The 12,041-nt window shown below is 53.6% G+C and overlaps 1 protein-coding gene across 2 annotated transcripts in view; it reads left to right on the forward strand.

Moving 5' to 3' along the window:
* The window catches only part of DISP3 (dispatched RND transporter family member 3), a 73,878-nt gene that overhangs the window by 44,001 nt on the left and 17,836 nt on the right, over positions 1 to 12,041 (forward strand). For both annotated transcript variants that reach the window (XM_053281041.1, XM_053281040.1), the window contains exons 2-7: positions 4,665 to 5,604; positions 6,635 to 6,854; positions 8,733 to 8,869; positions 9,359 to 9,493; positions 9,664 to 9,824; positions 10,910 to 11,049. In XM_053281041.1, coding sequence (XP_053137016.1) covers positions 4,674 to 5,604; positions 6,635 to 6,854; positions 8,733 to 8,869; positions 9,359 to 9,493; positions 9,664 to 9,824; positions 10,910 to 11,049 — 1,724 coding nt within the window. In that variant the 5' untranslated portion in view covers positions 4,665 to 4,673. The remainder of the gene's footprint in view (positions 1 to 4,664; positions 5,605 to 6,634; positions 6,855 to 8,732; positions 8,870 to 9,358; positions 9,494 to 9,663; positions 9,825 to 10,909; positions 11,050 to 12,041) is intronic.

The following is a 12,041-nucleotide window of genomic DNA, read 5'->3' on the forward strand; positions in this document are numbered from 1 at the left end:
CTTTTCTGCGGATCTCCTGAAGCCCAGAAGTTAGCACTGGAGAATCGGATTCTGTAGATGTCTCATTTCTCTGCACGGACTGTGGTTGGCCAGAGATTCCTAGGAACGTAGGGAGCTGCCATACTGAGTCAGACCCTTGGTCCATCCAGCTCGGTATTGCCCACACTGACTGGCAGCGGCTCTCTGAGGTTTCAAGCAGGAGTCTCTCCCAGAGCCCTCCCTGGTGATGTGGCCAGGGGTTGAACCTGGGACCTTCCGCCTGCAAGCAAATCCACTGAATCACGGTGGCCCTACTCCCTAAGGGGAATAGCTCACAGCAGACAGTGTTCACATGTAGTTGCCCATCCAAATACAAACCAGGGCAGGGCCTGCTTAGCAAAGGGGCAATACATGCTCACAACGACAAGACCAGCCCCCGCTTTTTAAAACCCCACCTTGTATTGCTAGGTGGTCTCTAATCCGAGGGCTAACCAGGCCAACCCTCCGTAGCCTCCGAGACCAGCTGGGATCAGCCACACTCAGGATAGCATGGCCGTAGGGAGAGGTGAAAGGCCAGGGAGAGGCGGTAACTCAGTGGCAGAGCACCTGCTATGCAGGCAGAAGGTCCTGCGTTCAATCCCTGGCATCACCAACCACCCTTACCTGAAACCTTGGAGAGCGGCTGCCAGTCAGTGCTGACAGTGCTGAGCTAGGTGGACCAAGGGTCTGACTCAGTAAGTGGCAGTTTCCTATGTTTCTAAATCGCCACCGACTGGATTTTCTACAGCTGCTGAGCTGCCCCCTTCTCCCCCCCCCCCACTTCCTGCAGGGAGATCTCATTGGGCCTGGCTGGATTCCAGGGCCATGCAAATAATTTCTCTTATGCGTGGTTCTCTCTCTCTCTCTCCCCCCACCCTTGCCCCCTGGCTCTGCAGAGCCTTAAAAACAACTAATGAAGCAATTATTCTAATCAGCCTGGGAAATTGCATCAAGGCTGCCACGATGATGAGTTAGTCAATTTTGCCGGGAGAGGAGGAGGGGGTGGGTTTATTCAACGTCCCCGGGGACTCGGGTGGCGGCGAGGCCAGGAGGTGGCAGACTGCTGCCGTGTGGCACTTGGAGTCCCCCCAAGCTCCCCAAAGGGGGGAGAGAGAGACTGCTGGTCTGGCGACTATAGGAACGTAGGAAGCCGCCTTATACTGAGCCCGCCCATGGTCCATCTCGCCCCGTATTGTCCACACGACGTGAATATTGGGGAGAATATTCGGAAACCTCAGCTCTTGCAAACTGTGGCCACTAGAATGTTATCCAGAGCTGCCCGCTGGGACCGCATGACCCCCATTGCGAAAGAGCGGCCTTGGCTGCCAATCTCAGGATGCTGGACTGGATGGGCCTTGGGCCGCCTGATCCAGCCAGGCTGCTCTTATGTTCTCCTATTTAGAATCAGTTTGGGCTATAGAACCGACATGACTGCAGCTTAGATTTCTCTCAGCCGTTCCCTCCTTTTCCTCTACGAAGCCAATGAAGTGATTTTAAAAGAAAATAAAGTAGCATTCGGTTTCATTGCAAGATTCCCCCCCCCCAAAAAAATTTCTTTGTCTCTTTGCCCACGACGAGGACCCCGCCGGCTATTCCTGGGCACTAGAGACAAGGCTCCATTTGAGCGCCACGTTGAGAGTGGGACCTTGCGAACGGTGTGTTGAGAACGAGGCATCTCAGCTTGCGTTGAGAGTGGGACCTTGCGAACGGCGAAGCTTTCAAATTGGTCCTTGCCTGTTGCTTTGAAATTGCCTGTGACTCCCAGGGTCAAGCTACAAAGAGAACCTCAGGACGCGGCGGAAATTGCCAAGGGAAAGAAAATGGCTTTTTGCTGGCAAGAAAGGAAGACACGGATGTCTGAGTGGCTCCTCTGGTTTTCTAGCTTGGGGGGATGGCGGCTGGGTTGCGGTTTGGAAAAGAGCAGCGGTGAAAGGGGTGGGTGTTTCTAGAAGCTGACAGTTCAGTTGGAAACAGATGTGGTTAAGAGCATAAGAACAGCCTTGCTGGATCAGGCCCAAGAGGCCCATTTAGACAGCACCTGGTTTCCCACAGTGGCCCATCGGTCTCGGATGCCTCTGGGAAGCCCACTGGCAAGAGACGAAGGCATGCCCCCTTTCCTACCTCTGTCCCCCTGCAACTGGGATTCGGAAGCATCCTGCCTCTGAGCCTCGAGGTACCCTGTCTCCTTTGCTAAGCAGAGTCCACCCTGGTTTGCGTTTGAATGGCAGTCTGCTGTGAGATATCCCCCCTGAGGGGATGGGGCCGCTCTGGGAAGAGCACTTCCATGCAGAAGATCCCCTGGCAACATCTCCAGAGGGGGCTGGGAGAGGCTCCTGCCTGCAACCTTGGAGAAGCTGCTGCCAGCCTGGGTAGACAATACTGAGTTCGGTGGACCAAGGATCTGACTCTTGACTCGGTAGAAGACAGCTTCCTATGCCTAGCCAGGTCCTCCGTGAATTTGTCTAAGCTCCTTTTAAAGCCACCCAAGTTGGTGGCCATCACCGCATCCCATGGCAGAGGATAGAATCCCCAGAGTTCTAGTGGCTTCCTACACTCGCCTCCAAACATACTGAGCTTGAGAGACCATCGGCTGGACTCGGGATAAGGCAATCGCCCATGTTCCTCTTTCAGGCAAGCCACCCAACTAGGATAGCTGCCTTGGCCCCCTTTTCCGATTGGCTCCTTTTCTGGATAAATCCCCAAATCCCTCTTCCAAACGTTGCTTCAAGCACCAAAATGAATTATCTGCCTGCACACAGCAATTTGACTCTCTGGACCATGAGGCTTCCTTCCCGCCTTCTTTTCTTCCTTCCTTCCCTCCTTTCCTCCTTCCTTCCTTCCTTCCTTCCCTCCTTCTTTCCTTCCCTCCTTCCTTCCTTCTTTCCTTCCTTCCTTCCCCTCAATTTAGTGGCCTTGTCCAGCCTGTCTGACAAGGAACATTTTATGCTTCCGGATAAAATACGCGACGTCTCCTTTTTCCCTCTCATTAAGGCAGGCAGCAGATCTCTCTCGCTCCTGTCCCCGTATTTATAACCTTGTTATTTATATTCCTCGCTGGAACAACCACACACAGACACACAGATCACGGCTTTCTCCTTCCATCCGCGGCGGCCAGCGAGTCAGAGGGCATCTCGCTTGACGGATGGGGGCCGAGGGTGTTTCAGAGTTTCTACATGTGTGTGTGGGAGGGGGTGTGCATCTCATTGTTGAGGCCCTCTTTCCGAGGAATGCAGTCCGAGCACTGTTGCCCAAGCGGTTCGCCAGGAGCACAGCTTCAAGCGATTGCTTGTCACCCTGTCTGCAAAATAGGATGTTATGGAACTGGGGAAGCCACACGTATTATCACACCAATTATGAAGTTTTTTCAATGAATGGGAAAGCTGCAAAAAGGTCTTGCATGCACCAGATCCAGAATTCATTTTAGAAACTGGGGAGGAGAGCAGGTCTCGTGGCAGCAAGCATGAGTTGTCCCCCCTTGCTAAGCAGGGTCTGCCATGGTTTGCATTTGGATGGGTTAAATTTGGGTGGCAGTTGGATTACATGTGAGTGCTGTAAGATAGTCCCTATAGCTCAGTGGAAGAGACGGTCTCAGACTCACTCCTTGGCTTCTCCAGGTAGGGGTGGAAGGGACTCCCTGCCTGAAACCCTAGTGAGCTGCTGCCAGTCAGAGTAGATGACACTGAATTAGATGGACCAATGGTCTGATTTGATATATTAATCTCTTGGTGGCAGAGCATCTGCTGTGCATGCAGAAGGCTTCAAGTTCCTTCCCTGGCAGCATCTCCAGATAGGGTTGAGAGAGACTCCTGCCTGAAAGCTTGCAGAAGCTGCTGCCAGTCTGAGCAGAAGATACTGAGCTAGATGGACCAAGGGTCTGACATGGTAGAAGGCAGCGTCCTATGTCTGTGTGCCGGGTGCCCACCCTAAAAGTAGAAATATTTTAATTCTAAAAATAAATTTTAGGCACCACCATTTTCTTTTCAAAGGTCTTTAACTTGGGATTGGGTTTCTTTATCTGTTTACCACTTGGACTTTTTCTGACTCACTGCTGACTTGTCTTCTTCCTTTTCAAATCCTTCTACTACTGTAGTTTTTAATGTTTGAAATGTGTTCTTGTCGGCTGCCGTGGGAATAATTTTATCATTCTCATGGGGTAAATATATATTTAATAAGACAAATGCAGAGCTGTAAAACTTCTTACAGCAAGCGCACGGGTGTTAGCGAAAGCTCCCCATAGTCAAGTCTGGTGTTTGGGTTTCCTTTTTATCGTTCGTTAGTGCAGAACTAAAAGTGATCTCATGGGAACTTTGGGGTGAGACTTGTGGAGTTCCGTAGGGATGTGCACGAACCGATTTCATGTGGGTCACCAACACTGAAGTGACTGTGTGAACCCATAAAAAGGTGGTTTAGGGCCGGAGATTCCCACCTGGGCATGGGTTCACACAATCATGCTGATGTTGGTAACCCACATTAAACCTACATTTAAGTGGATGTGTGAACCAGGCCTCCTGTCTTAAACCCTGAAACGCTGCTGCTTATCAGAGTAGGTGATACTGAGACAGAGGGACCAATGGTCTGACACAGTAGACAGCAGCTTCCTAGATTTCTGTTAACTTGTGTTTGTTTTCTTTTCCCCATGGATACAGGGTTTAAGGATGGATGCGGAGGACGACCCCTTGTTACAAGATGCCTGGTTGAATGAAGAGGAGGAGGTCGCCTTTGGCCCCTGTAAAAGAACCGAAGGCCCCCGACTCTGTGGGAAATGCCAGTGGACGTCCCGGCCACGGCCGCCAGCCACAGCCGTCTTCCCCTCCAGTTTCTGGACCGTTGTGGGTTGGATCTTCACCAATCCGTACTCCGCCGGCCTCATCCTCTTCTTGGGCTGCGCCATTCCGGCCACCTTGGCCATCGTGATGTTCCTGCACTACCCGGCTCTGGACATCGACATCTCGTACAACGCCTTCGAGATCCGCAACCACGAGTCCTCGCAGCGCTTCGACGCCCTCGCCTCGGCCCTCAAGTCCCAGTTCGGCTCGTGGGGCCGTAACCGCCGGGACCTGGCGGAGTTCACTTCGGAGACCTTGCAGAGGCTGATCTTTGAGCAGCTGCAACACCTCCATGTCAATTCCTCGCGGCTGGGCGCGGCGGCCAGGCAGAAGCGGTCCGCGGGCCGGGAGAGGACTCCTCCACCGCCAGCCCAGCCACCCAAGTCCTCCAACCAAACTTCCCGCCAGCTGCGGAATGCCCCGCCCCACTGGGAGTACCCGAATTCCGCCATGAGCGCCAACACCCAAACCCACGCGCATTGGCGCATCGAGCTGATCTTCTTGGCCCGGGGGGACGCCGAGAACAACATCTTCACCTCCGAGCGCCTGGTCACCATCCATGAAATCGAGCGTAAAATTATGGACCACCCCCACTTCCGGGAGTTCTGCTGGAAGCCCCACGAAGTCCTCAAAGACCTCCCGCTGGGTTCCTACTCCTACTGCTCGCCTCCCAGTTCCCTCATGACTTACTTTTTCCCCACAGAGAGAGGGGGGAAGATCTACTACGATGGTCTAGGGCAGGATTTGGCTGACATTCGCGGTAAGATGTGCGGGGTTAAGGCCAGGGTAGTTATCCTGCTCCCCAGCTGTTGCTGGACTATGACTCCCATCACCCCCTGCTGCAGTTATTCCAGCAGGGGGGTGATGGGAGTTGTAGTTCAGCAACAGCTAGGGAGCCGAGATTGCCTCCCCCCTGGATTAAAGCTCAGAACAGGGGTGCACAACTCAGATGCCAGAACCACCATAATTCGGTGTTGCCGGGACACCAAATTTCAGCACATTGATTGAGATTTAAATAAATCATTGGAAATATTAACGGCGGCAATTATTGGTTAATCCTGGGTCTTTTCTCTCCACCAAGGGACCCACAAGTTTGACCAAGGATACGGATTGGAAAATTAGGCCCTTCCCCTGCTCAGACAGTGGGGCCCCTGGACGCAGTGGGGATGAAAGATGGCGTCAGTGGGCACTGGCCCAGAATCGGGGGGTGGGGGTGGTCTGGCCTCCAGCAGCCATCTTGGGGGGGGGGCCTCTGCTGCCTGTCAGGGATGCAGATCAAGGGCTCTTCAAGGCTCCTGCCGCCGCCACAGAATGCCTCTCCCTGTGAGCCAGCAAAAAAAGTCCCCGTGGGCCATAGCCGGCTCTGAAGTCTTGTGTTTCTCAGGCCTGGCTTAGAATAACTCTCAGGACATGTTGCCACCCATCCACATGCAAACCAGGGCAGCCCCTGCTTAGCAAAGGGGGCAGTCCATGCTTGCTACCGCCCGGCCAGCTCTCCTCCCCGGAAGGTCACTTTCGTATTTGGAATCCTGACATAATGGCCAATGGAGACCTGTGTGTCATGAGGCCCACCGAGCCCCAATGTGGCCCCAAGCCTTCCACTTGGGCTTCCCAGATGCCCCTCCACTGGTTTTTGCAGTCCCGGGCAGGCAGTAAGCAGGTCGACCAGACGCCTGCTGGAGCACCGTCTGGTGGTTGGATTGCAGCCAGCCTGGCGGGATCACAGCTTCTGCAGGCCTGCTTTAAGGGACGTGTTGGAGAGCATGTCTGGTTTCCCTGCCTTCCTTTAGGTTCCCTGGAGTTGGCTATGACCCACCCTGAGTTCTACTGGTACGTGGACGAGGCTCTGTCCGCCGAGAACATGAAAAGCTCCCTCTTACGCAGCGAGATCCTCTTCGGAGCGCCCCTGCCCAGTTACTATTCCGTGGAGGACCGCTGGGAGGAGCAGCGCAGAAAGTTCCAGAGTTTCGTGGTCACCTACGTGGCCTTGTTGGCCAAACAGTCCACAAGGTGAGCAGCCAGCAGGTCTCAGCTGTGGGTGGAGGGTGCTTCCCAAGCCCAATACTGCTGAAACAAGAACCATCCTTTTTATTCTATGTTTCTTTTTCCCGAATGTCTTGTATCGGGCAGATATCCCCTATATTCAGTGTTCCCTGTAACAGAGATTCCCGGGGGGGGGGGACTGACTACAAATCCCATCACCCCCTGACAAAGGCCACTGCAGCAGGGGGTGCTGGGTGTTGTAGTCCTCTCCTGCTGTAGCTCCCTGGCAAATGGTGTTTTGTTTTTGTTTGTTTGTTTGTTTGTTTGTTTGATTGATTTATATACTGCCCTTCCAAAAATGGCTCAGGGCAGTTTACATCAAAACAAACACAAAACAATTAAAATCAAAACTAGATTAGACAAATAAAATCATTTAAAACAAATATTAGGGACATAAGAAGCTTCCATACGCTGAGTCAGACCCTTGGTCCATCCAGCTCAGCATCGTCCACCCGGGCTGGCAGCGGCTTCTCCAAGGCTGCAGGCAGGAGTCTCTCCCAGCCCCACCCCGGAGACGCTGCCAGGGAGGGGTCCCAGAACCCAGATGCTCCTCCCGGAGCGGCCCCAACCCCCAAGACCTCTATCAGTTATTCAGCACTTGGTACTGTATTTACCTGAATACAAGCCCAGTTTTCCCCCCAAGTTCTTTAATTTTCGAAACCAGGGGGGCATCTTAAATGCAGAGTTCCTCTTCTTCCTTTGGGGCAAATAAGAATATAGCCTGTATTTTAACCTCCTATATTTTTGAAAAGGGGCTTGTCTTAAATACAGAGTGAAGATGTATTTGGGGTAAATGCGGGTACATGCTCGGAGGTACCCATCGCGAAACTCAGCCTTGGTGCTGCTGGGAACTGATTCCAGTGCTGAAGTTTCTGCAAGTCCCGGCTCAGGGGTTTCCTTCCCCCAGGGGGAGAGGCAGGGTCAATTTCGGAGTCTGCTCCGCCAAGGCAGAAAGGGACACACACACACACCCCTGCGGAGCAGCCCGCTTTATTGTATTCCTCATTTTTAATTATCTCGGATTAGCACTGCTCTGAACCTCTCTTGCAGAAGAGCCCTTCCTACCATTCAGCTCTCGAGATCGGGGTCGCTGCACCTCCTGAATCCGCCCGCCGATTACTCCTTTGTGCCATAATATCGTAAAGCGGCAATTAGGATTCCAGGCGGCTTTGGGGGTTGGCTCTCGGTGGCAGGCTCTTAAGCTCCGGAGAGAAATTGCGGGGGAAGGAAACGGCATTAGCTCCAGTCTCTCCGCAGTTCCTCCCTGCTTCTTGAGAACCTAATCCTGCGGTTTGGCGTGGGGGGTTTTCTGCCACTCAGAGGGCTTTGCTTCTTATCCGTCAGTCAAGGGTTGGGAGGGGTCCAGCTTGCACAATCCCTCTCCTCTGGGCAACCTGTTGTATGGTTTGTCGGCTCTTCGATCGTGCCCACTACGGAGAGGTTTATCATTGGCTACTAGTTGGAGGACTATAGGCCACCTCCAGCCTCTAAGGCAGGATGCCTCTGAGTACCAGTTGCAGGGGAGCAACAGCCGAGTCAAAGCCTGTAAACCACTCAAGCCAAACATGTTTCTCAAGAAATAAATCGTGTCCCCAAGTCAATGGTCTTCCTTGCAATCATGTGACGGAGCTACCTTGGCAAGTAAGAGTTTGGTCTTATCCTGCATGGCCTGCATGGAAGCCAGCTCCAAGTATCTGAGCTTTGGGCAGTCCGTGTCCGGACCAGAACTAAACCAGAGAGGCAGAAAAATACGGAAGGGATGGAATGGGAACGGGATCCCCCGTGGTGCTAGTTTGGTTCTCCAGAGGCAGGATTGCCTTTCCCTGTTTCCCGTTTCCTCTCTAGCAAGGTCCAAGTGCTTTATGGTGGGACGGACCTGTTTGACTACGAAGTCAGGAAGACCTTCAACAACGACATGCTGCTGGCATTCGTGAGCAGCAGCTGCATTGCCGTCCTGGTCTACATCCTAGCTTCTTGTTCAGGTAAGCCGAGATAGGAGATTTCCAGACAGCTTGGCCACACCCCTGCACATTGTGGCCACGCCCCCAGGCTTATTGGCCACGCCCAATACGGAGAGGAAAGCTGGCCTTGGGGTAGCCAGCATGGCTGGTCCCCTTAGCTAAGCAGGGTCTGCCCTGGTTGCATATGGATGGGAATCTAGAAGTGTGAGCACTGCAAGAGATTCCCCTCAGCAGGGGATGGAGCCACTCTGGGAAGAGCAGAAGGTCCCAAGTTCCCTCCTTGGCACCATCTCCAAGATGGGGCTGAGAGAGACTCCTGCTTGGAGAAGCTGCTGCCAGTCTGTGAAGACAATCCTGACCGAGATGGACCCAGGGTCTGACTCAGTATATGGCCGCTTCCTATGGCTGCCCCGTTTTCATGGGTGGTTGGAGGGTCTGCGGAACTGCTCTGGAGGGTTCCCCCTAAAAGAGATGCCCACGCCTCCCCTCTCCCCTCTCTCCCTCCTGCAGTGTTCCTGTCTTTCTTTGGGATTGCCAGCATTGGTCTCAGCTGCCTTGCCGCCCTCTTTCTCTACCACGTCGTGTTTGGAATCCAGTACCTGGGCATCCTGAATGGAGTTGCTGCCTTTGTCATCGTGGGGATTGGTGAGCCGCCTTCATGCCTGGACTCCCCTGGGCCCCATGAGAAGCACGGGGTGGCCAGCCCGAGTCTCTCCCCTCAGCATTGGACTACAACTCCCATCAGCCCCTGCCCTAGAACTGGAGCCCAGCCCAACCTCCTCCCAGTCCTTTTACTGCTGCTCTTGTCGCCCCAGGTGTGGACGACGTCTTCGTCTTCATCAACACCTACCGGCAGGCCACCCACTTGAAAGACCTCCAGCTGCGGATGATCCACACCATCCAGACGGCCGGCAAGGCCACCTTCTTCACCTCCTTGACCACGGCTGCGGCATACGCTGCCAACATCTTCTCCCAGGTGATCCTGGTGACACACACACACCCCGCCGGCCCCTCACTTCGTCATCAGGTTTTAGGCTCGGCCACCCTGAGTGGAATAAAAACTGCCCTGCTGGGCTGAACGAAATTTGCACCTAGCTTAGTGTTGTGTTTGCAACAGGAGTTGGCCAAATGCCTCCAGGAAAGGCAGAAGGACAGCCCTGCTGGATCAGGCCCAAGGAGGCCCATCTAGTCCAGCATCCTGTTTCCTACAGGGGCCCAGCAGATGCCTCTGGGGAGCCCACAGGCAAGAGCTGAAAGGGGCCTGCCCTCCCTCCTGCTGTTGCTCCCCTGCAGCTGGTATTGAGAGGCATCGTGCCTCTGAGGCTGGAGGTGGCCAACAGCCACCAGACTAGTAGCCATTGATAGACCTCTCCTCCATGACTTTGTCTAAACCCCTTTTTAAAGCCATCCAGGCTGGTGGCTGTCGTCGCATCTTGTGGCATAGGTTAATTATGTGTTTTGTGAAAAAGTACGTCCTTTTGCCAGTCCTAAATTTCTTGGCAATAAGTTTCATGGGATGACCCTTGGTTCTAATGAGAAAGGGAGAAAAATTTCTCTCTCTCCACACCATGCATGACTTAGTAGACCTCTGTCATGTCTCCCCTCAATCTAAGGCCCCAAACAAGACATGGAATTGATTGCTTCCCCCTCCTGTTTGCCCCCAGTGCTTCCTAAGATAGACTGCCTCTGTACATGGAGGACCCATTTAGCTATCATACAGCCCTGCCCTCCATGAATTTATCTAACCTTCAGCTGGAGAGGTGGTTAGGAAGCTGCCTCCTACTGAGTCAGACCCTTGGTCCATCTAGCTCAGTCTCGTCTACACTGACTGGCAGCGGCTTCTCCAAGGTTGCAGGCAGGCGTCTTTCCCGGCCTATCCAGAGATGCCACCAGGGATTGAACCCAGGACTTCCAGCATGCAGAGCAGAGGCTCTACCACTGTACTACAAGCTCTCCCCTAGTCTCCGTCCCAACACAGTCCTTTTCTGTTGCCTCCTAACTTCTCTTCTCTTCTAACTTCTCTTCTCTCCTTTTCTGACTTCTCCCCTGCTCTCGCTGCAGATTCCAGCCGTGCACGACTTTGGCCTCTTCATGTCTCTGATCGTCTCCTGCTGCTGGGTGGCCGTCCTCTTCACCATGCCGGCCGCTCTCGGGATATGGTCTCTCTACCTGTCCCCCCTGGAAAATGCCTGCCAAGCTAGGTGAGACGGCCTCTCCTGTGGCCTTTAATGCAAAATGTACGGATTCGAGGTAGCCGGTGGTGTTGAGAGGCGGTGACAGATAGAAACATTTCTGGCCCAGACCTCAACCTCGTAGTGAACTTGGCAGACAAGCCACTCTTCGCCTCGGGTCCTGTCTGGCCTACCTTGCTGAGTTGTTGTACAGTGAGATAATTATTTCTCAGCCTAAAGGTCCTTTCCACCGGAGAGGCCAAGGACTCAAATGGCATGGCCTATGATGAGTCATTAATGGGTCATGTGAGGGTAGAGCCCCTGCTCAGGGTTAAAGCTCTGCTTTGCAGACAGAAGGTCCCAGGTTCAACTGGCAGCATCTCCAGGTAGGCCTGGGAGAGACGCCTTCCTGGAACCTTGGAGAGAAGCCACTGCCTACCTGTGTAGACCTGGGCTGCTCAACTTCGGCCCTGATGTTGGCCTTCAGTTCCCATAATCCCTGGCTATTGGCCACTGTGACTGGGGATTGTGGGAGTTGTAGTCCAGAAACTGCTGGGGGGTGGGCGCTAAGTTGAGCAGGCCTGGTGTAGACAGAACTGAGCTGGATGGACCCATCGTCTGACTCTGGCAGCTTCCTGTGTTTACCGAGGACATCCATAGCTCAATGGCAGAGCATCTGCTTTGCGTGCTGAAAGTCCCCAGTTCGGTCCCTAGCGGCATGTCCAGCTGGGACTGAGACAGACTCCTGCTTGCAACCTTTGAGAAGCTGCTGCCAGTCAGTGCAGACAGTTCCGCGCTAGATTGACCAATGAGGCAGTTCCTATGTCTCTGCACCATCAGGGACGAAGGTACAGTCTGGCGGAGTTCTGTGTTGCAGGCACCTTGGAAAATTGGCCCGTGTCTTTACATCGTATCGGAAAGGAATGCAGTAGGTTGTAGCCGCCTGTCTGATACTAGCACCAAAGCTCCAAGCAAGCCGTGCCAGATTGTGAAGCCTTTGGGTACCCCTTTGGCTCGTTAGC

The sequence above is a fragment of the Hemicordylus capensis genome, chromosome 16 (genome assembly GCF_027244095.1).
Source record: "Hemicordylus capensis ecotype Gifberg chromosome 16, rHemCap1.1.pri, whole genome shotgun sequence".
NCBI classification, from domain to species: domain Eukaryota; kingdom Metazoa; phylum Chordata; class Lepidosauria; order Squamata; family Cordylidae; genus Hemicordylus; species Hemicordylus capensis.